General features: G+C 40.2%; 1 protein-coding gene and 1 long non-coding RNA gene across 4 annotated transcripts in view; one reads left to right on the forward strand and one right to left on the reverse strand.

Annotated features, from left to right (window-relative positions):
- Nucleotides 1-17,071, reverse strand: part of PCDH10 (protocadherin 10) — a 61,653-nt gene extending 44,582 nt beyond the window's left edge. For all 3 annotated transcript variants that reach the window (XM_023636548.2, XM_023636550.2, XM_023636549.2), the window contains exons 1-4: nt 13,567-17,071; nt 11,911-11,969; nt 11,246-11,352; nt 3,289-3,594 (exon numbers count right to left, since the gene is read on the reverse strand). In XM_023636548.2, coding sequence (XP_023492316.1) covers nt 3,289-3,594; nt 11,246-11,352; nt 11,911-11,969; nt 13,567-16,197 — 3,103 coding nt within the window. In that variant the 5' untranslated portion in view covers nt 16,198-17,071. The remainder of the gene's footprint in view (nt 1-3,288; nt 3,595-11,245; nt 11,353-11,910; nt 11,970-13,566) is intronic.
- A 138-nt stretch (nt 17,072-17,209) lies between these two features.
- Nucleotides 17,210-22,761, forward strand: part of LOC106782865 (uncharacterized) — a 189,409-nt gene continuing 183,857 nt past the window's right edge. Inside the window, exons 1-4 of the long non-coding RNA XR_011435471.1 lie at nt 17,210-17,433; nt 18,478-18,624; nt 19,037-19,114; nt 20,529-20,710. This is a non-coding gene — a long non-coding RNA (uncharacterized lncRNA). The remainder of the gene's footprint in view (nt 17,434-18,477; nt 18,625-19,036; nt 19,115-20,528; nt 20,711-22,761) is intronic.

A 22,761-nucleotide genomic window follows, 5' to 3' on the forward strand; every position in this document is an offset into this window, starting at 1 on the left:
ATTAAAGGTAAAACTAAGCTAAAATTCATTAACATTTTAAGATAAACCTGAACACTGTGTTTTGAATATACAATCGCATTCTACATATTTAAATTTATTTCCTCAATCTGTCAGTGCATCCCTTTGGTCTTTACCAGAGAATTAGCAAACTAGAACATTATAACAAAAATAAGAGAAAATATGTTCATGAAGTGCTCATGACTAATGAGGCAAGCCTTAATAGATGTGTTCAAAATTACTTCTGATTAAAAAAATAAGTTCCATTTCATTAAATGCATCATGTAGACTCTTCATGGATCTTTTCTTATATATTAAAAAAAGGAAATATGACTGCATTTAGGCATTTTTTGAAAAACACAAAGTACATTTTTTTAACATGTGCATACAGGTACTTTTGTGTAAGAGTTGGTTTCTTGCAATTTAACTTTAGCAATCAGAGGTATAGAAATGCAAAGTTCTTGGGTCTAGACAACGATCTCATTTGTTTTATTAAGCATATGACCATTTCTCTGTCACTTTATAAATGACAGTGGTAGCCTCATTAAGCTTGTTTAAAGCTTTACAAAAGTAACTAAATATACAGCTACTTTTCTTAACAGCAAATGTACATTATGTTCACTAAAAAACTAAACGCAAGTTTAGCAAAAGAAAAACTGCTACCTCAATAATTATTTAAGCATTCTGATTAAAAGCAAGTAATTAGTGTCAATTTTTATCTTCTTTAATTACATAAGGGACGTGCTTTTCAATTTATAAGATGAGACTATTTCCATTCCTGATAATAAATGATACAAGTATTAACAACTATTACCATGCAAATTTGGGGCAAAATAGTCACGAGCAGATTTGGATTATAGTTTGTACTATTAGATTAACCATACAATTGCCCATGCCTATTAAATCAAAGCCATAATTTTAAAGATAATTGTGTGTCTAAGATGATATTAAACACTAGAAACTTAAAAAATTCACGCATGATTTAAGTTATATGAAGAACTAAGGAGAGTATAAGTAAAAACAAAAAAATAGCTATATTTCTGCTTATTTTTCATGCAAGTCACACTTCATCCCAAACCCTAAATTTTGAGCAGTGTGAACTGGCTAAAACAGAATATTTAAAAACCAATTTATTCTAGTACATATCTGGATAATATGCATACGAATCAATTTTCTTGGTAAAATCATAGATGCATTCTTTGATTTCTAGCAACACACATAACTGCTAACATATTTCATAATCCCTAAAATCAGCTTTTTAAATAAAAACACTTGATTCTTAAGACGTCGAGAAATTTGCATTAAAATATCTGCAGCATTAATATGTTTACTAATAAAAATTGTTACTGTGACTTTAAGATTAAAAATTAGTCAGTGGAGACAAGACATTTGTAGATGTTTAAAATTTCAGTTCTAAATGTAAGTGAAAATTTCATCAAGATTAGTATTCACTAAGAGCAAAAGAGGGAGAATTGATTTTTTCACTATTTTAATGTAGCCTTACTAGTTAATATATTCTAATAGAAGATATTTATATTTATTTTGAAATACATATCTGAATTACTCTGAGTAATATGCTTTTTGAATTTTTGCCTTGAAATTATTGATAATGTATCTCTACAAAGTATATTTTTACTTAAGGGAAACAATAGTGAGAACATACTGTTTAAAATTTGAAAAAGGTTGGTTTTTGATGACAAATAAGACTGAAAATCCAGAATTCAGTTTGAAGGACAAGGACTGCATCATAGTCCTCATTTATTAAAATTTGATTTTAGGCTACTTTAAATCACTAGTGTGTGTAGAGGTGTAAGTTAACCTTTAGGATTTAGCATCCAAATTACATCTTAGTTATTATGTTAGACATTTCAATACTTTCCTTTCCTTAAGCATGTGTACTCTTCTTGTATGTTATAAAACTTTAAAAAATAAAGCAAAACAAATATCAATAATTTATAGAGAAGCACAATTATTTGGTTCTGAAATGCTAAAATACTATATCATGCTGGGGTAATGGTATTTCTAAATAATTTGAAAAGCTGAACACAATCCTTTATAAAACATTATGATCATTGTTGCCATCACAATGTATGTAAGCAACGGTACATCCACTCCTTTAATCTTATGACACTTGTCTACTCTTATTATCAATGCCTAGAGTAGAAGTTATGGCCTCAATGCATTCAACCCATGCCTTCACATTCACATTCAAAAGGACTAAAATATATGTTCTTCTAGTTTTTTCCTCTCTTTATTTTTCTCTTTTGTTCCCATTTCATAAATCACAAAAGAAATGATACATTTGCAATCTGTCTCATTTTTGTTTCTATCTTATGGTTCCACAATTTTTTTTGCACTAGAAGATGAAAGTAAGAAAACATCATGTACACTGGATTTGCTATATAAGATAAAAGTCATCTTTTGATTGAGTTGTTATAATTTTTATCCTTATTAAATATTAGTTTATGTGGTTTGACTAAAATATTGAATTGTCAGTGGTATTTATCCATTAACTAAAAGGAAAAGGTTCCTATGTAGCAGATAATAAATGGGATAATTTCATTACCAAGATCCTCAAAGGAAGTATTCTGCAGGATCTCAAAGCATTTTTATTTTTCACAGTGGTTGTATAAAATAATCCATTTAGAGAATATGGTCCTAATATTGCAAGAGCTGAGTGTAATGATCAATGTCTCAATATTAGAAGAACTATCATTTTAAGTAAATGAAGGGTATTGCTGTATTGATACGTTTCCATCAGGTAGTTCCTCCAATTCTGATCAAAGACTTGACTCCATACCAACATATCACTAAATCATGCTGAATGGCCAAAGTGATGGCTGCATTGATTTCTAAATTTAGCCTAATGTGTTTAATGTCACTGTGGTAAAAGGATGATTAGGTGACAATGTTGGTATTGATAAGAAAATGAGATCTCTCAGTGACTCAAGTGTGTAAAGATGTTTTCCCACCTTATTAAGCCCTTCAAAACACATGGAAATCAAATAAGCCAGAAAGCAATAATCAAAGGAAATACGAAGAGCATTTGAAAAATGTTTTCAACAACATCAAAAGTTATGTTTGATTGTTGTCAACAACCACATCCTAACAACCCGTCCTCCTGTTAAGCATATTTATTTTTCCATAGTAAAGTGCTGTCTGTACCCAAGAGTCACTTTTACCCTTGTTTTTGAAAACAATCTGAACTCTGTTTTCACTAAGAAGAATGGCGTGTTGAACTTTATTCCCTCAAAGATAACACTTTGATACAGGCTTTTATGTAATACTTACTCAAATATGGTGGTTTGTAAGGCGCTCGTGTATTAGACAGCAGTCCATCCAGCTCCTTCCTCTCCAGGGTGCTGTGAAGGGCCTTCTCTTTGCCGAAAGTGGAGAAGGACCGCTCTGCCCCAGGCTGGGCTTCTGGAGTTTCAAACACCTCAGTGTCTGGAACCGAGTCCATGCCAGGAACATGCAGATTGCTGCGATAATCGGCAGCCTGGCGTCCATCAGAAGGGACAAAAGAAGGCATCCAGCACCGATCTGAGTGGCCCAGTGCTTTACATTCCTCGGTGCAGTTGGAGAAGAGATCCATACCTGTAAGCAGAAAAAAGAGAAACTACCAACATCACCAGCTGCTTAGAAGTGAAGGATTACAGGCAGTATAAAGAATAATGGGTGAAGATATCATATCTTTCTTGTCTTAACCTGACAGGAACCAAAAATCTGTCTGTATTCTTTTGTAAAGGGTAAGACTTTGGGCAGAGGCCTCTGAGATAGATGTTTCTTAACTACTCAAAGTATTGGGAAAAAAATGTTGGCTCTAAATTATTTAAATAACTAGGAAATGGTGAGTAGAAAAAGAATGAATATTTTAAAAAATCTCTAGTGAAGTTCTTAACAGAGAAAAAACCCAAGTAGAAAGCCTTCATAATCCATAATCTCTAAAGATGATGTCACCTGACAATTTTTTCTTAGGGACAAAATTGGAAGAAATATGTGACACACTAATGATGATATTTAGATTATGAAATCTGGACATGAGACAGAAAGTTAAATTCAACAGAAATATGGCATACATATTGATAAGCCAATGTATAATAAGAATGAAACAAGATTTCATGAGCGGCCAAGAGTATACTTTCTTAGGTTCCTAAAAATGGCTTTCTAAAAGGTATTTCTCAATGACACTCTGGTAGCCCATTTTACTATAAATCACTTATCATTTACCACCTTAGACAAATCAAGAGCAAATGATTGTAATTAGTGAAACCAAGGTAACCGAGTACATGTGAATCAGCTGTAGATACAATTGACAAATACCTTATTACTTGTTCTACATCAGAAAACACTTGTCCTAATCAACAGAGAAGTGTTGCTTCCTAATCCTAGAATGCCAAAATTTCAAATGACATCTTCAAGTTTCATTGTTTCCTATAGTTTGACAAGACTATTAAATATTATCTATTTATTACTCCAGAAAGCTTATTCAGTTTCTTAGGGAAAGCATAACAATTTTTGAGCACTATAGAATACTATCTGATATTCATTTTGATAAATAGCACTATGCAGAAAAACAAGTACATAAACAAAAATCGCATTTAATGTTTTTCTAAACATAGTAACATATTTATTGAATATGTTTTAAAATAGGATCAATTTGAAATAACCAAAGTACAATTAATCTGTACACAAACTGCAATGCTTGCCTCGTCTGGAAAGCCTAGGGATTTTTTTTAACTAACAGAGTAATATGTATTTAATGAACACAATTGTTTCTTCATAAATATCGTGAGTGATTGGAGCTCTTGAACAAGTTTTAGTTTTTAAATTGCTGACGGTATTCTGTCACATCCTAATTTACTTGTTGTGTGTAAATCTTAACATCTGTTTATATAAAATAAAGAAAATAATTTTTCAAAATTATTAACTCTCTAGATTATCCACATGTATTTTAGAATTAAGTGTCAGTTCTGTAAATTGTGTTTAAAGACATAACACCAAGCTTTTTATCATATCTTAATCTCACTTTATAATAACTTTTTTATTTTAAATTAAACTACGTATAATGCCAAGTCTGACTTCGATTATAACATTCCATTGATAATTGTCATGCATAAGCCTGGAAATAAATTACTGATCAGTGAACTGTTGAGGAACGTAAACGTGAGCTGAAGCTCGGATAAGGAACCAGAATAAGAACGGCGTGTGAAACATGTCAGTGTTTCTCTAGACACCAGAGAAGCTCCATTCTTTATTTTATTTCTGCAAGGAGATATGTAGAAAGGAGAAGAGGAAGGAAAGGAGAATGCCCCTGATACCGTGCTGTACCAGGTAGGTAGAAGCCATAGAACCAGAGAGATTTGTATTTTGACACACTGTACTATAAATGCTCCCTGTTTATAGTGTGGTGGAGATAAAGAGGCTTTTTTGATAAACGAAACTACTGTTCAGAGCAAAATTATTATAAGTAATTATTTAGTTTAAAAATAAATTCAAGTTATATTAAATGTGAAGTTGATGGAATTATTTAAATATTAAGAGAAAATTGTATTATTGGATCCTGAGAACGATGGGTACAAATGCAAAAATTGGAATTAATACAATTTTTCTTCACATGACTGATAAATATCATTTTAAGTATACCACATGAGACCATTAACAATCTTTCGCATTTTTGAGCACCTGTACCAAGTGCTCTTATAATTTTGAATATGGTAATTTCACACAGAAAAATGTTATTAAACTAGTCTCTCAACATTATTATTGAGATGTTGTTTGATTATGTTAGAAGGTATTATTAGTAGAACTTGTTTTTATGGGTAACTTATACACAATTGTGCACATTCTCTTCTTTCAACGTGTATGGTTCTGCTTCTTTTAACCATTAGAAGCTAGTTAAAATTCATTTAGGTAGTGTAATAAAGTTCTCATGAGTTGAGAACCTGTACAAGAAATATATCATGGGCCTAACAAGAAAAATGAGGAATAAGGTAAAATTTTTTGTTGGAAGAACAATGTTACTTGCCTAATGGGAAAAAAGTTGTAAATAATGTTCCTAATAAATTTATTAACTAATTCTTTTAAAATGGAATTCCCACAGTAATAATACATGGTTTTATATAACCAGAATGACAGGCAAGGTGGGACAAATTGCATGTGAATGTTTCACCAGTTTTACTGATAAAACAAGCGTATCTATTTCTCATCAGGAAAATATCAGATATTGAAACAAAATTTTTTAAAAATAACATAAATAGTACTTCAATAAATTTCAAATAAGTAACAGAAACATTTGTTGAAAATGGAACTTTTAATTTGTGTTTTAGATATATAGTTTGAGAACCAAATAAATTTTTCCCATTATCGGTCCTCACCCTAGGAAGCCATTGAAAGACTAACATTATCTTATCATTTTCTCTTATCACAAGTCCCATAAAATATATTATTTTAATGAGCAAATAAGCAGAGGTGTATTTAGGTTTTATTGTGATAAATGACTACATGGTGCATAAGAATGCCAGGTATTATAGGACATGTGGCATATTAAAATGCATACCTTTACATCACTCTTAGAATTTTTTAATGGCTCAAATTGAAGCCCCAAGAGAAAATAAGTTTAACCTGACTTTTTTTTCTAATTCAAATGCCCTTACTTCAGAACCTGCGAAATTTGTATAGCAGGAAAATACAGACCAAACTTCAGTCTTGAAGTTTTGGTAAAATTTCTAAGAAACATTTCAACATATATATTTTACTTGCAATTTCTTCTCCTAGTTATTTATTTTTTTTCACTTCTTAGAAATAATCTGTTCCACAAGGCATGACAGCTGACGTGATAGACTGGCTGTTATGCAAAGATATATTTACACAAATTTTAAAATACATCTTCTTTAACTGGCAAGTAACTTGTCCCTTATAGTCAGAGGCAGTGATATTACCACTGAGAACAAATTGTGATTTCAAAAATATAATTGTATTCAATTTGTGCTCTTTTCTGACTAATGTAATAATATAAAATTACATGTACATTTATTTCTCATGCATCAAGCCTTCACAAAAAATGTTTATTTTATTCAAAATATAATAAATTACTTTTAAAGAAAATCAGCACTCAGTTTTTTGAGGAAATTTTCAGTCTTCCTTTAACCATTTAGCACTGGAAAACTAAGAGATAGTAACTCTAACCACAAAAATTGCTATAACTTTTAGAAAAATATGTTTTGCAGGAAGATTTTTAGAAAAATCAAACATGCACATCAAAATTTTCTCCCTATCTATCATTTTTCAAAATGTATACATTTTTCTCCAATATTTTCATACACATTTTTCCAATTATAAATCTCTTTGCATTATCAAATTGTAGCTCAGATTTTCACCAGAAACCTGAATAACCTTTGCAAACAATGGCGTAAATTCACTTTATTCATAAAGCCAGAGCTAATTGCCAGTATCTAAATTCTTGCTGGACTTGGGAAAGGGAAATCTGTATTTTATGATAAAACAAGAATTCTCTTGTTGATATTGCAGTAGTAGTGTAATGGTTTAATACATTTCATGACATACCTTATCTACTTGTTTGAAAATACTGATAATGCAAATCACTTTATTTTTTAATTTATAGCCAATCTTTGACCATGCATCATGTATAAACCTCATAATAATTAATTAAGAAATAAACACATTTAGAGAAGCTAAGTTCCTTTATAACTGAAAGAAAAATTTACAAGAAGAGAAATTTGACAATTTTGAGGTAAACTATAACAAGTAACATTAACTGAATCATGGCTTATTAGGGTGCTCTTCAATATATATTTTAAGAAGCTACAATTATTAAAAATAGATTCATAATTAATGCTAGTATGTACATTGTATGTCTTTAATAAATGGAAAAAAAACTTCTTACTAATAAACAGATCCCCTTAGATCTACCTCTAATAATATTAAAATGTTTAAGAATATACAAGGAAAAATGTTGTATCCAGTATTCTAAATTAGAACAAAAGTTTATCTTTTAGTCAAAGGGTATAATAAACAAAATTGAAAATATATTTCCTTTAAGTCCACTTTGACTTTATTTTGGCTATTTAAGCTGTGATTAATCAGTTTTTCCTCTTGTGATGGCTTTTGCAGGCCTTTACCACATCTCCTTGGACTTCTGCCATATCTAAGCAATACATCAATAGTGCACTGAAAAAAACGGAAAGCACCTTGACAAGGCTATAGAAAGAAAGTGCCCGGGAGCAGTGGTGAAGCCGAAGAATTTCACACATGGAGCCAGGTGCAGTGGAAAACTGAACAAGCTTATGTGATGCTCTGTGCAGCTGCCTCTGTTTAAAGCCCTTCTATGAACAAGATTGGTGACTGCAAATGGCTTAGAAAGGAGAAAAACAAGTGGGGGTGTGTGTTGGGGGGAGAACAAAAAAGAAAACTATTCATAGAAGAATAAATAGAAGGCATATCTAAATAAATACATACAAAGTAATGCTAACATAGAAGAAGAAAGTGGGAATACAGAAAAAGTTAGGAGGTTTAAACAGGTGAGGCACTAAAGGAAACAGTGTATATCATGTAAGAGGGAATGAGGTTCAAACTAAAGAAGAGAACTCAGAACCTGTATCTTTCCAGGGCTATTTTTCCTTCATAATCTAATTTTCCCCCTAAAATTGAGCTGAGCAAGATTTGCTTATTAGTGTGAAATTTTTTTCATATCCTAAACTTGGAAATAGATGTGCTATGAATAATAGTTCCTAAATATTGCAAAATTGGAAGATCATTAAGATCCGGCTATACACGGAAATAAAACAGATGTACTCATTTACCTGGAATGGACTTAACTTTGGGGAAATATTCTAGCTACTTGGGGTGAGGTTTACCGTACACAACATCAGTATGGACCGGAAAAGTGATTAAGTAAATGCATTTTAATTCTCTTCATTTAAGGTTTTATACTTAAAAAGGAAACACTTCAAAATAATTCTTGCAATAAAATTAGACACATTAAATCTGATCGCAACTCAGCACACAAAGGTGCGATCACTTCTTAATATGAGTGTGTTACTGCAATTCTAAAACAGCTATTATTGTGCCCAGTAGTTGTGGCTGCCCCATAACTGCTAATGAACTACACAAATAGATTGTTAACTCTGTAATCCTTTTACATGTTTAAGAACTTAGAGGGAAAAAAAAGTTGCCATTTTGATAAAGAAAAGTATAAATTGCCTTGCTTTTTAAAAGTATTTTCCAAAACACAATTTAGCATTTTAAATTTCCTTTTAATGCATTGGCATCTCAAATAATTTGGAAGAAACATTACCAAAATGGCAACACTGAGTGCCTGTGAAATAAAATAGCTACTGGGAAGGGGCATGGATAAGAATATATTCCCATCCATCTTCCAAATTTAGCACTTTTTGTAGATGTTTATTCGCTTCTCTTTCTTCTGTTAGGTTATTATGGCTCATTATGTCTGAGGGACTAAACTAATTGAAATGTTCATTGAGATTGGAGTGCTACAGAAGAAAACGAAGTGGGAGAGTGGGAAAGGGATAAAACGCATTCAAGGAAACACGCAGTGGATACTCCTTTTTAAATATTAAACATTTTGTTTTAAAAGTTTTAAAAGGCTGACTGTTACATTAGAAACTCTGAGAAAAGAATAGGAATGAGCAATTCTAAAGGTACAGCTTTCTAAAGATAACAATAAATCATATGCCATATATAGGCCAAAAATGAAAGGGACTTTGTACTCAAATATAAACTTCTGGCAAGATCTGGTTTGTTGTCAGGTTCCCAGACACTAAATAGATGCTCTGTTCACTTAGCGTGAAGGCCCGCAAGGGGCAGGGACCTCCGGGGATTCTTGGCAGTTCTCAAGTCTCATTAGGTCTGCATATTAATGACTTGCAGCAGTATAAAGAGACCCTTGAGCAGCCTTTTTTCCCCTCCTCCTGCCTGCGTTTCCCAAGGCTAAGGCAGCCTCAGACACAGCACACATTAGCCAAGGGAGTGGCTTGCAGCAGCCACTGCTGCCAGGCGACCGTGGGGCGTGTCCTGCCCTTTGACACACTGCCGCAGCACTGTCCAAGGTCCACTGAGTGACTTCAGGATTGGGTGCTCTCCAGGACCAAGATAACTTTGGAAATGAGGACCCTATCATTCAATGGTTATCTCATTAACCAAAATAAAGCTCAAATCTCAAGCGAACAGAGTTGAACCCAGAGACAGTCCAGTGATGGACATTTTTAGTAGTCACAAAAGTGGACTTGCCTTTCCATTTCCTTATGTATCAGATAAACACAAAACTGAATGGAAAAAGAAAAAGTAAAAAAAAAAAAAATTCAACAGGCATCCTTCATAGTTAAAGTGCAAATGAAGTGGAAAGAAATCCAAACTTTATGAAATTATTTTCATTATTTTAAGGAACGCATATTTCTTTTAAGTGTTTTCTTTGAGTATTAGTAATTAGAGTTACCAAGATCCGATAAAATGTAGTTTAAATTTATGTAGAAACAAGTAAAGTAAAATAAAGTAAAAAATATGTATCACATTGCAACTCCATCACTGATTACCATTAAGCCCACATACAAATATACACAGAGTTCAACTTCTGACAGGTCATGGACTTTGTTGAAAATATGAGAAAACCTACTACACTTCAGAAAATATACATTATCAAATGTTTATCAATGTCCTGAAGCCTAAGAACCTAGTGTTGGAAATCCTGCTTTCAATCTATTCATGACTTTTCATCACTATTCCTTCTCTCATTCAATATTCAGTGGTGTGCAAAATGCATTGCTCTGGAAAGCAAGCAATTTGGATTCTAGTACCCAATCCTCCACTTAACCTCTTGTGACCTTGTGCAGGTCAATCAATTTCATTCATCTTCAGTTACCTCATCCACAAACAAGTCTAATAATACATTAATTGACTGAAGATTGCAGACTAGACCAGGTGAGAGATCTACGGCTTTTTGTATGCAATATAATCCCATTAAAGAACATTACATGAGGAAGAAATATTTCACATTCTAACACATTCAACAATGAATTTCTAACTCTAACTCTCCAAAGGAACATTACTTTTTACAATCCTCTTTGAGTATACAATTGTTCAGCATAGGACAACTCCATCTTTCTGTAGAGTTACGAACATTAAACTTACAAATCATCCTTTCTAGATTTATTTTTAAAAAAAGAAAACACTATAAAAGCTAGCACTTAGATTGTCCTTTGATCATACTTACCAGCTGACTGGCCGCGGTTGGTGGCATCATGATCACTATCACCCTGTTCACTGTCCCCGTGACCACTGTCCTTAGAGCTTACTATGTCAGCTTCCTGGAATGCAGAACTAGAAGTACAAAAATGTGAATATTAGAATAAAAAAGGCAAGGAAACACAGAAAACATTCTTCTGCCACCACATGGTCACCGATGGTGCTGCAGATTCATAGACGTCTCCGTTGGCTTTATCTCTGCATACAGCTAGCTCTCACAAACTTAAGCCTAACTCTTTAAAATTGAACATTAGCAGTCAGTTTGAGCCCTTAAGGCACGTAAAGTTTAGGCATTATTCTATTATTGGACCTAAGTAAATGTTTATATCATTTTCCTAAAACAGGTGTATACATACACCTGGAATAGTTAGAAAGGCTATGAGAAGCAGTGTAGGAGTGTACACTGATAAAATATTCAAATACATTTAGTAAGCTGTATATAAATGAAATATACTCATATTTTTTAATGTGTTGTCTAGGAAACCCAACATAATCAGTTTTTATGTCCTGCCCTAATTGGAAATACTTGATACATTTTATATTTTAATAGTGAATAATATACCTAATTCCTACTTTTACTAGGTAGTACATTGTTCATACACCAAGCTAGGGGGAAAAAAAACCAGTCCATACCTGTTAACACGGCGAGGTCTGTCAACTAGATAGCTGAGCTCTGCTCGTTGGTGTTTAGTCTAGAAAAAAAATAAATAAATCAAGAGCATTTGAACGCTAAGGGTTTAACTAACACTCTGCTTTTGAGGTTAGGAGCTAATTCTATCGTAAGTAATTGTGTACATTTTTATGAATTTCGAAGCTGTCCTAAGACCTCTACCTAGTGATTGCTGGCCAAGGGCAGGGAGATATGCAGAGACATTTCCATCTAGACTTCCAGTAAAGGTAAAAAAAAAAAAAAGAAGAAGAAGAAGAAGCAGAAATAAAAGGCCAATTTTAAATGTGTGGGTTTTTTTTTAAAGGAGAGAATGCAAATAACCTCATAGCTAGGGCTCATAAACTATTGTCTCGAATAGAGTCAACCTGGTTATCCTCTGCAGGCTTTTGTTCAGTGGCCTAAAAAAGTGTTTAGGTGCATACTGGTTGACACAAGAAAAAGAGCACGCTCAATAAGCAAAAAGTTTGGATATTTTATGGAATTATTTTGTTGTTTATTTTCAAAATGTGCTTCAGATACAAATGAGCTGTACAAATATTCATGAAAGTCAATTAATAATATCTAAGTCTCAAATAAATAAAATAACCTGCCAAGAAAGGAGTTTATAGTCCTCCCTCCCTCCCCAGTTCTTTTCCCCTTCCAAAAGCCCTCTGCATTCTCCTCCCAGCCTCCGCCATCCACACACCTTTTCTGGTCCAAACTTTCTTTTACATCAATCCACTCCGTTCTCCCCCTCCCTCCCTTCTTTCAACTTTGCCACTTCTCCATCTTTTAAAAAGAAATCGGAATTGACAAGCCAAATTCTTTGAAGAAAGGCAACAGCAGTGATTTATCAAGAACAGTGGCAAGAAGGTGAGTATAGCTAAGAGATATATTTAAGACAACAATTGTTTAAGCCTTTCGTTAGTTTACTCTTACAGGGGTTTGTGCCAAAGCAACTTCATTCAAATTCACACTGTGTGGGCGTTCGGCTTCAAGAGCGTCTGTAAATGCTGTCCAGAGCAGAACTGAAGGCTTTTCTCAACCCGAGTTCAGAGGACAAGGATCTGATAACTCATTCACTAAAACATGCATTCGAGTTTAGACAACTGTGCAAAGTTAAACACTCTATTAGCTTACTTTTACACACGACTGAAAGCATCGATAAACAAAGCCAACAGAATTAACTTTATTAACGCCTGGGACAAACGCAAAGAGAAAAAGACCTTTGCCAGTGCCAGAAAGTCCCTCCACCGCGTTTCCCTCTCCCCCCACCCCCGCCCGCGCACATTCCCCTTTGCCCCGAGATTTCTGAGAAGGGAAAGGACTGAGAGGGGATTAGAATTTTCAAGGAAAGATGCTAGAGGGAAGAAGGAAGGTCTAAGGTGGTAAAGCACCAAGAGGAGGGAATGAAAATAGACGTGGAGGGGTGGAGCTCGGAAAATCAGGGACAACACGAAGTTTAGGTTACACACGAAGGGGTGGGATAGGGTGACCGCCCGTTCCTGACCCCACAAAGATACAAATAAGCTAATATCCTAAAAATAAATACACAGTGCACCAGAGATACAAGGGCTGGGCTAGAGGAGGCTTTCGGATGGAGGAGATGAGAGATGGTGGTCCTTTCGCTTCAGCCTTACCTCGTTGGACAAAATGCTTCCGTTGGAGATGATGTCGGGCTGCTGGTCTGTGTAGCCGGTGACGATGGCCCCGCAGGGGTTGTGCTCAGTGTCCGTACTCCGCGAAGGGCTGCAGGGCTTAAGGAACATCAGGTCGGTCTTGGCGGACTCAGGGGTCAGGCAGACCTGGTAGCAGTAATTCTGGTTGTGGTGGTGGGAGCCAAAGCCCCCAGACTCCTCCACGGGCACTTGGGCCGGGTTACTGGGTACGTTGGAGCTTTGCACCAGCATGATGTCCGATTTGCTGAGTTTCTTCTTGCGTGCCCGGGCTTGGCGGCCGCAGCAGGTCGAGCCTCCACCGCCACAGCAGCAGCAGCAGAGGCAGCAATCACTGGCCAGACACGTGTAGATGTTGAGCTTCTTCTCTTTTTGGCAACGCACGGCAAGCACGATCATAGCCAGCAGGAAGATGAAGGACACGGAGCCCAGCGCGATGATGAGGATGAGGGTGAGGTCCAGCGAAGTCTCCCCGCCGCCGGAGCGGCTGGGGCGTTGGTGCTCCCCTGACCCCCCACCCCCGCCCCCGCCCCCGCCCTGGGGTTCGACAGCGCCATCCACCAGCTGCACCACCAGGGTGGCGGTGGAGGACAGGGGCGGCTGCCCGTGGTCGCGCACCTCGATCACCAGCTCGTAAGGCCGCTGGGGGTCGCGCTTGGCTGGCACCCGGCGCGCTGTGCGGAGCTCCCCGGTGCGCCAGTCCATGCGGAAAAGGTTCATTTCGTTGCCCCGTACAATGCTGTAGGTGAGCCGGGCGTTCTCGCCGTCGTCCGCGTCCACTGCGGCCACGCGGGTCAGCAGGTAACCCGGCTCCGCCGAGCGGGGCAGCACCTCTCGAGCCGGAGTCCCGTTGCGCCCCGGGAGGGGCGCCACGATGGCAGGGGCGTTGTCGTTCTGATCCACGATGAGGATGTTGACAGTGGCGTTGCCAGCCAGCGCCTGGGGGCTGCCGGCGTCCCGGGCTTCCACCTGAAAGCTGAAGTCCTTGAGCTGCTCGTAGTCGAAGGAGCGCAGGGCGTACAAGTAGCCGTTTTCGGAGTTGATGGAGACGTAAGTGAAGACGCTCATGCCCTGGATCTGGCACTCGAGGATCGAGTAGGCTAGCTGGGCGTTGGCGCCCTCATCGCGGTCCGTGGCGCTCACCGCGTAGATGTAGGCGCCGGGCACGTTGTTCTCGGTCACATACACGTCGTAGACCGGCTGGCTGAACCGCGGTGCGTTGTCGTTCACATCTGACACTTGCACCTGGATCGACTTACTGGTGGAGAGCGCCGGCTCGCCCCGGTCCCGAGCCACCACGGTCAAGGTGTAGGAGTCCCCCGCCTCTCGGTCCAGGGGGGCCTCGGTCACGATGGTATAGTAGTTCTTGAAGGAAGACTTGAGGCGGAATGGCACATCCCCCAGCAGCTCACACTGCACCTGCCCATTCTCCTCTGAGTCTCGGTCGGTCACGCTGAACAGGGCCACCACTGTGCCGGGCGCCGCGCCCTCGCTCACCGCCTCCTTCACGGTGCTGAAGCTGATCTCCGGCGCGTTGTCGTTAGCATCCAGCACTCGCACTAGCACCTTGCAGTGAGCGGGCACGGCATTGGGGCCCAGGTCCTTGGCTTGTACGTACACTTGGTACACCGGGCTCTCTTCATAGTCCAGCTCGCCGCTCACCTCCAGCCGGCCGGTGCGCGGGGAGAGTCCGAAGAGCTCCCTCGCTCGGGGCGAAATGTGGCTGCTGAAGGAGTACACTACCTCGCCATTCTGGCCTTCATCTGGGTCTGTGGCGTTGAGCTGGATCACGAGCGTGCCCGGCGGTGAGTTCTCTGGAAGGGACACAGTGTAGACGGGTTGGTCGAAGGCGGGCACATTGTCGTTAGAGTCCAGCACTCGGATGGTGAGTAGGGCCGTGCCGGTGCGCTGCTGCTGGGGGGGCAGGCCCCCTCCCGCGCCGTCTCCCCCTCCTTCTCCTCCTCCTCCCCCTCCTCCCCCGTCCACCGCGGTCAGCACGTAGCGGTGCACCGCTTGCTGCTCTCGGTCCAGCGGTTTCTCCAGCACCAGCTCGGCGAATCGGTTGCCATCCCCTTGGGTCTGCACGTCCAGGGAGAAGTAGCTGTTGGGGGTGATCTCGTAGTCGCGCAAGGAGTTGGTGCCCACGTCTGGGTCGAATGCGCTCTCCAAGGGGAAGCGGGTGCCTGGCGTGGCGCTCTCAGAGATCTCCACCGTCAGGTCCGGCTCCGGAAAGGAGGGGGGGTTGTCATTGATGTCCAACACCTCGATCTCCACCCGGAACAGCTCCAGGGGGTTCTCCAGGAAGACCTCCAGGTGCAGGACGCAGGAGGGGCTCTGCTTGCAGATTTGCTCGCGGTCGATCTTCTCGTTCACGTACAGCACCCCGGTTTCCAGGTTGAGGTCCAAGTAAGGGGTCCGCGAGTTGGGCACCGTTTGAAACCTGCGAGCTGAAAGTTTTGTAATGTCCAAGCCCAGATCTTCAGCGATATTCCCCACGAAAGTGCCATGTTCCTGCTCCTCCTGCACTGTGTAGTGAAGCTGGGAAAAGACTCCTTCCACCATCCAGAGCAAGGCAAAGAATAATAGCACAATCATCTCCAAAGGGAAAGGAAGCAGCTTCCCGCAGCCAGTCAGCCACCCAATCACCTCCCCCACCACCACGAAAAAAAAAATCTCAAAAAAAATACAAATAAAAGTGCGCTGTGTGGGGGGCTCCTGTGGCTTTCTGTCCTTAAAAATCTTATTCCTTTTGCTTCATTTTAGGGCTTCCCCCAATTCAGCCTCATTTTTCAATCTTAGCACAGGAAGGGTGACAGGCGTCCCCTTTCCTCATCTGTAATCTTCCCACTGACCAATTAATAAAATAATAATACAATAGTCAGCGTCCTTTATTCCGACAATCTTGGCGCAACGCGGCGCTGGCAAATCCCAAGGAGGAAATTTCGATATTTCAAGACTGTCCTCGGTTTGTCTTCTTGCTGATGGGAGGAGAAGGAGGAGGAGGAAAAGAAGAAGGAGGAGGAGGAGGAAGATGAGGAGGAAGAGGAGAAGGAAGAGGAGATGCTGCTGGCACCGCTAAACATGCCTCTTAATGTCAACGGCTGGCAAATGCAAAAGGGCTTAAAAACAGCGAGAAAATTTTGTTTCGGAAAAGCATAGAACGGCTCTGCAGCATAAAACTTTCATTCTCTTCATTTCTCTGGATGGATGTTCTTCTTGGCATTTTTTCCTCTTTCGCTCTATTTGTATTTTTTGCCTTTCATAGTCTTGTCTCTCTCTGTCCTCATCCCCGCGGTCATTTGCCTCTCTGTAAGTGTGATGAGCAGTTTCTTTGCTGCTGTTTTCTTCCCAAGCCTCTTTCCCTCTAAGCTCTCTTCCTTCCAGTCCTTCCCTCCTCCTGCCTCAGCCTTAAAGCCCGTGATCTCGGCTGGCAGTTTCTGAGCTCCGAGCGCTTCTCTTCTCTGTTTTTGCGCAGCGCCCTCATTCTGCCAACCAATCGCTGAAGAGCACCACCCACCGAGCCACCGCTAATTGGCCAAACTGGCCGTCAAATAGGCGCGTCATCCGGCTGCCGGGCGGGGCTGGATGGAACCCGCGCCCGGGCGGCAGAGGTAAGCGTGAGTGTGAGAGAGAGAACAGCCCGGCAGGTCCCGAGGCGCTAGCTGGGGACGCTGCCTCGGAAAGTTCCCAGTCCCCAGCCGCAGGTAACGGAGAGGGAATAGAGAGGTTCCCCTGTTTGCATCAGCAAATGCGAAAACAATAGCAACAGCGGCGGTATCCTCTCCCAGGAGCGGGGGTTTCCAATGACGCTAACATTCTTTTTCCTTTAAGGTATTTTCCTTGCTATTGATTGTGGAAATAAATCACAGAGAACGGGAAAAAGTTTCAGAGGGGTCACTAATTGTCAGGGGTTACCCAATTAACGGACTCTGGAAGAGATTGGCAGGACTTTAAAAAAAACGGATGTAATGTGGTCTGTGTCAAACTAAGCGTGAGGGTCTGCAGGGGCCGAGTGGAAGGGAGTGAAGCAGTGGGAGTGTGGGGCGAGGTGGGTCTTGAAAAGCCGAGGATTCACGCCAAGGGATGAGGGCTGGTGGCTCTTATAGACGTGCAGACGCGATAGACTTGCCTCTTCCCTTCCTAAATGTATATCCGTAGTATTCTTAGCAAATAGATTAATTCGCTTGGGGACCTAGTTAGAGCTGCGAGCGCTTTGATCAATGACTGAGGACTTTGATTTGAGCTCTGCCTTCGAGCCCGCCAGCCTAACGCCCGACTCTTTGGCATTGGGCATCGAACACCGCCGGGCGCTGCAAGAAGCCCCGGATATCCCTGCGCCTTACCCCGCCAAGGGCTACTCAGCGGCCCCGCGCACAGGCTATTTTCTGCTTTTTCTGACAATTGGAGATCCCCCCCGCCTTCTCCTATGCTAGACCGGAACACGATTCTTGCCCAGCTTGGGGCAAGCCGGCTGGATGAGGACGGCTGGGCGGCGGCGAACGCAGGCGGGTCGGGTGGGGATGGGGTGGGGTAGGGGCGTGAGCAGGAGGGTGCACGCTCGGGGTCTGAGTGTGTGCCGTTGCTGGTGTCCGCGAACGCACTTGCATTCACAGTGCTCACATCGATCCTCCCTGGCCCGGCGCTCAGCTCTGTGTAAGCACCAGTGGAGCCCCCCTCCCGGGTCTCGAAGGATGCGCTTGACCAGCTCTGAGTGCCCGCTCCCGAAGAGCAGGGACAAAGCGGTGCATCTAGGCACCCAGTGCTTGTGAAGTTAAAATATAGCGCGAACTCTTCACTGCCAGAGAGTGGACTGAATGTCAATTCTCCAAGAAAAGATTTAAAAAGCATAATTTTTTATTAATTAATGGTCTGTAGGTGGTTGTTTATACATTAAAGCAGTTCCTGTGCAGTCTCCTTACGACACAAGATAAGAAGGTCCCTTGCAGCTTCCTGGTAATGAATGACCCGAGAATAACACCGCTACAACCTGCGGGAAAAGGAGAGTCGTTTGCCCGACCCAAGGTACGTTGCCATTCCCTCCTGGCAGTGAACTACGGAGGGCGAGTGTCCAGAGGCGTGATTGTAGACAGAGGCATGCCCCTGTGAGTCCCGCGAGTGCGTGTCTACTGCCCTACCCGCCCCCCACCCACCCCTTACTCTTTCATGGAGATGGGTCCTGCCTTTGAGTGGTTGGAAGGAAAGGATGCCAGCAAAAATGGCTAATCCTTTTCCAGCTGCAGTAAATTGACGACCGGCCAAAGCCAAGCGAAAACCGCCGCAGTTAAAATGATTTTAGCATCACGTCTGCGGCTGAAAATGGAGCGGCAGTTTATAAAAGGACCTGTGGATCAATGAAAAGGAGATTATAGTGTATCTGAATATTAATACGGCATCGCTTCTGTACTTTCTACCCCTCCCCCCTTCCTTTCTTTAGATCTGCAGGATTGAAATGAAATGTTTTGAGCTCTTCAAGCTGACTCATCAGAATCCTGAAGCGTTTTTTTAAATGACGGTAATTTTCTAATGTTTTCATTTGTACGTATGGAAACACTTGTGTGTGTGCGCGCGTGTGCGCGAGTGTTTACGTGTGAGAGACATGCGGCTGAATGACAATGCAGATCCAGAAATTGGGGAAGAGGGTTTGTGCTCTCAAAACGTAGATGAAGTTTGAGCCGACTTGGGGGCATTTGCTGAGAGCCAGAGGTGGAGATGAGAACGTGGAGAGATGGCCAGATTTGCCTGTAAATAATCACTACATCTACTGTAACGCTTGAGCTGCATTTTTTTTTTTTCTTCTGGTAGCAGTTGTTTGAAAGGGGAACTCTCTGCAAACGTGGGTTACAGGCGTCTCCTAGCGGCGAAAGCAGCATAGGGCAAGCCAGAGAATTTTGCTTTGGAGCTCTCCTTCGGCAGGGCTCGCCTGTTGGGGGCTCTGCAGGATTTCTTGGGTCGCCGAGGCCTCTGTACGCGCCGGCGACGCGAGCCCGGGTCCTCTAGAGGTCTCGCATCTCTGACTTCTAGTCTCCGAGGCGCCCCGGCCCCCACGAGAAAACGCTGGGGTCTTCTGCCGCGAAGGACAGACCCGCGCCCGGCCGCCCGCCTCCCTCTAGGCAGCCCCAGCCAAGGGCAATTGCAAGAGCATTTAGTTCGGGCCAAGATTCAGATACTGGGGTTGTCTTCTCTACCTCCTTACCCTGGAACCATTAAACAGCCTCACCCCGTGAACCACAAAACAAATACTTTAAAGGTTCCTTTAAAAAATGCCTCCTAAATGTAACCAGTTTACTTTCTACCTTGCTGTAAAAAATCAACCAGATTTTTTTCCTGTTTCCTTTTTTTTTTTTCACTCTCCTTTCGGTAGACCCCAGAAATTAGTGAGGCCGTATTATATAAATAACAACCTCGGTGGTGGGGTTGACGACCTCTTTGAGTGCAGAATATCATGTGTACTATGTGTACTGTTTCCCTCGACGTCCCCCCCCCCCCTTACTGGAACCGGAAGGGAGAAGCAATCTCTAGGGAACAGAACCCCCCTCCAGGAGCGCCAACCAACCATCTGGGCCAAAACAAATTTCATCCTAAAACAGAGGGAGATAGTAGTTATTATTTGGAGGAGGGTTATCAAAATCAATTTTCATAGAAGTCCTGCTTGGTGTATGAGAGTGATAATGCATATTCGTCTATTTCACCGGGCTCCAAATGCAGCAGAAATGGCGGGGTGGGGGCAGCTAAGGATCCCACAAAGGAGTTCTATACACAGAGTTACAAACTTTGAAACTAGGCAACGGGTTGCTTTCTTCCCTACCCTTTTCTAGAAAAGGCAGGAGGGAAACAAGTTTGTTAACCAGCGTTTGGATAAATGAGTGTTTGCAATGACTTAACTTGACTTGAAAGCAATTTGTTTCTAAATCCTTTTATTATTGCAGTGTGCCCAGAGCTTTGAGAGAAGATTTTTTTTTAAAGAAATGGGAGAAAAAAATTAAAATTGTCAATAAGGAGTCTTTCAAACACTAGGCTCGGCCAGGATTGAGCTGGATGGTTCCTGGCACTTGTCATTCCCAGCAAGGAACCAACACCAAGGACCTGGACCACGTGGCATCTCTTATGGGTAACCACGAAATAAGATTATTTGTCGTAGTGTGACCTAGCTTCAGGTTAGGAAGGCAAGGCTTTGGAGCCAGGGCCACAGACACTGCGTTAGTTTTTGTTTATCTACAGTAAAGAGTGTATGTTGACTAGAGTTTCTGGAAAAGATTTGTGGCATATGCTATTATAAGCATTCAGCTAACTCTTTAGTTACTGTGCTCTAATGCTTTGAACCCAACAGAGAACAAACCAATCCATGTTTTGGGGACTGAGAATACTAGATATTCTATTAGGCATTACTTGATATTCAAAGTAGCAATGTTCTTCTCCGTTTTGTTTAACCTGGTTGATATTAGTGTGGCTTCACATGTCAGTGTCTTTTCAGTTTTCAGACAGGGCCAGCATTTTGTTAAACTCTAAACAGTGAATTAAAGACACTGATGAGCTGAAGCAACCCTCTAATGCAAAATGACAAATTGCACTTAAGCAATACATGAACAAGAAAATGATTTATGGATTTTTACAATGGTCTGAGCAAATGAAAGCAACATGAATTATACATCCTAATGCCCACGATATCATTTTCTAATAATACTGTCTCGGTTCAGATGCTATACTCTCATCCTTTCTATAAGAGATATCGATCAAAAGAAGTCCAGGAATATTTTTAAATTAGGCAATGGTGTTTGATACTGGTTCCAAATATATATATTTTTCCTAAGTATAGGGGGTCGTGATGAACATTGAACATACTAACATTCTTGTCAGCTCCTTCACTTATTGTGTCTTTTAGTGATAGAAAAAAAAAGTCCTTTGGAAATTTATGTTTTGTTCCACACCTTTCAGAATGCAAATAAATAGATCTGATTTAGAATGACAATCTTTATTACATCATGACCTCTTTTTCTGAAGATCAAAATGCATTACCTCATCTTACTCTTTTCCTTTATTGCTTTGGATATTGAAAAATCTAATTTCTCCAAAGTGTCACTTATCCTCTTCATATTTGTCTTATCCTATTTTTTCTGTGCATTGTTTAATTTCTTAGTATGTTAAAGACACACTTGAGTCTTTAGTAGACTAAAGAGAGTTAGTAACAAGGTGATATGCCTTCGTCTTTTTGGCCTTAGTAGACGAAATAGATCTTATGGCTGTCTTAAATTACAAATAAATAAATAAATAAATAAATAAAATTTTATCTCGTGCTTGTTTTCGAGTCTGAAAAATAAAAAAAAATCTAGTTACCTCTGTGATATGATGAGTACTTAGCATTTTTATTTAACCATTTGTGGCTTATATAAGTAAGTATTTTAGGGTGTGTGTAGAATTTTAAGTGAAGATAGTGTCTTTTCTGTATTACATGCTCAACCACAGAAAGGTTCTAATTGCCCAGAGGCCTCTAGAGTTGCATTATTAGACTTAATCTTAATTATCCAGGTTTACTTAAAAAAGAAAAATAAAAAAAAAAGAATCCCAGCTTCGGCTTTTGACAGCATTAATAATCACTCTTACTGAAAGATTACTAAAATCAATGATGTGATTAGGTTTGTAAATAAGAACTACAAGACATCACATTTGAAAAGCCAGCTGCTTTGCTAACAGGGATGATGTGTGGGTTTTACTGATGGGGCCCCGAGGTAGAAATGAAGCTTTAAACATTAAGGTCGATATAGAACAATTTCAAAAATTAATTGCAAGCCCTCATTAAGTTTACATGAATAAGAGAAAAGGTGTCTAGAATTCTCTCTTTCTTCATTCCCAGTGGGTTGCTTCTTATTTGACAGTGATACAGTCAGCATAATACTAATGTGTGCCTGGGCAAGTATAAATTGTTTTCTTAAGAGGAAGCCCCTTGATTTTATAAATACAAAATGAGATTACCCAAATTGTAATTAGGGTTACAAGTCATAGAGTTATTTTCTGAAGAGTTTTGAAAACCTTATTGGAGATAGACACCGTGGAAAGAATATCAAACATAGAATTATATTAGTTATTAGAATTACAATAGTAAACAGAACAAATAGTAAAATAATTACTTCAACTTAAAAAAGCGTCTCTCTCAGTTTGACTGCC

The sequence above is a fragment of the Equus caballus genome, chromosome 2, assembly GCF_041296265.1.
Source record: "Equus caballus isolate H_3958 breed thoroughbred chromosome 2, TB-T2T, whole genome shotgun sequence".
NCBI lineage: Eukaryota > Metazoa > Chordata > Mammalia > Perissodactyla > Equidae > Equus > Equus caballus.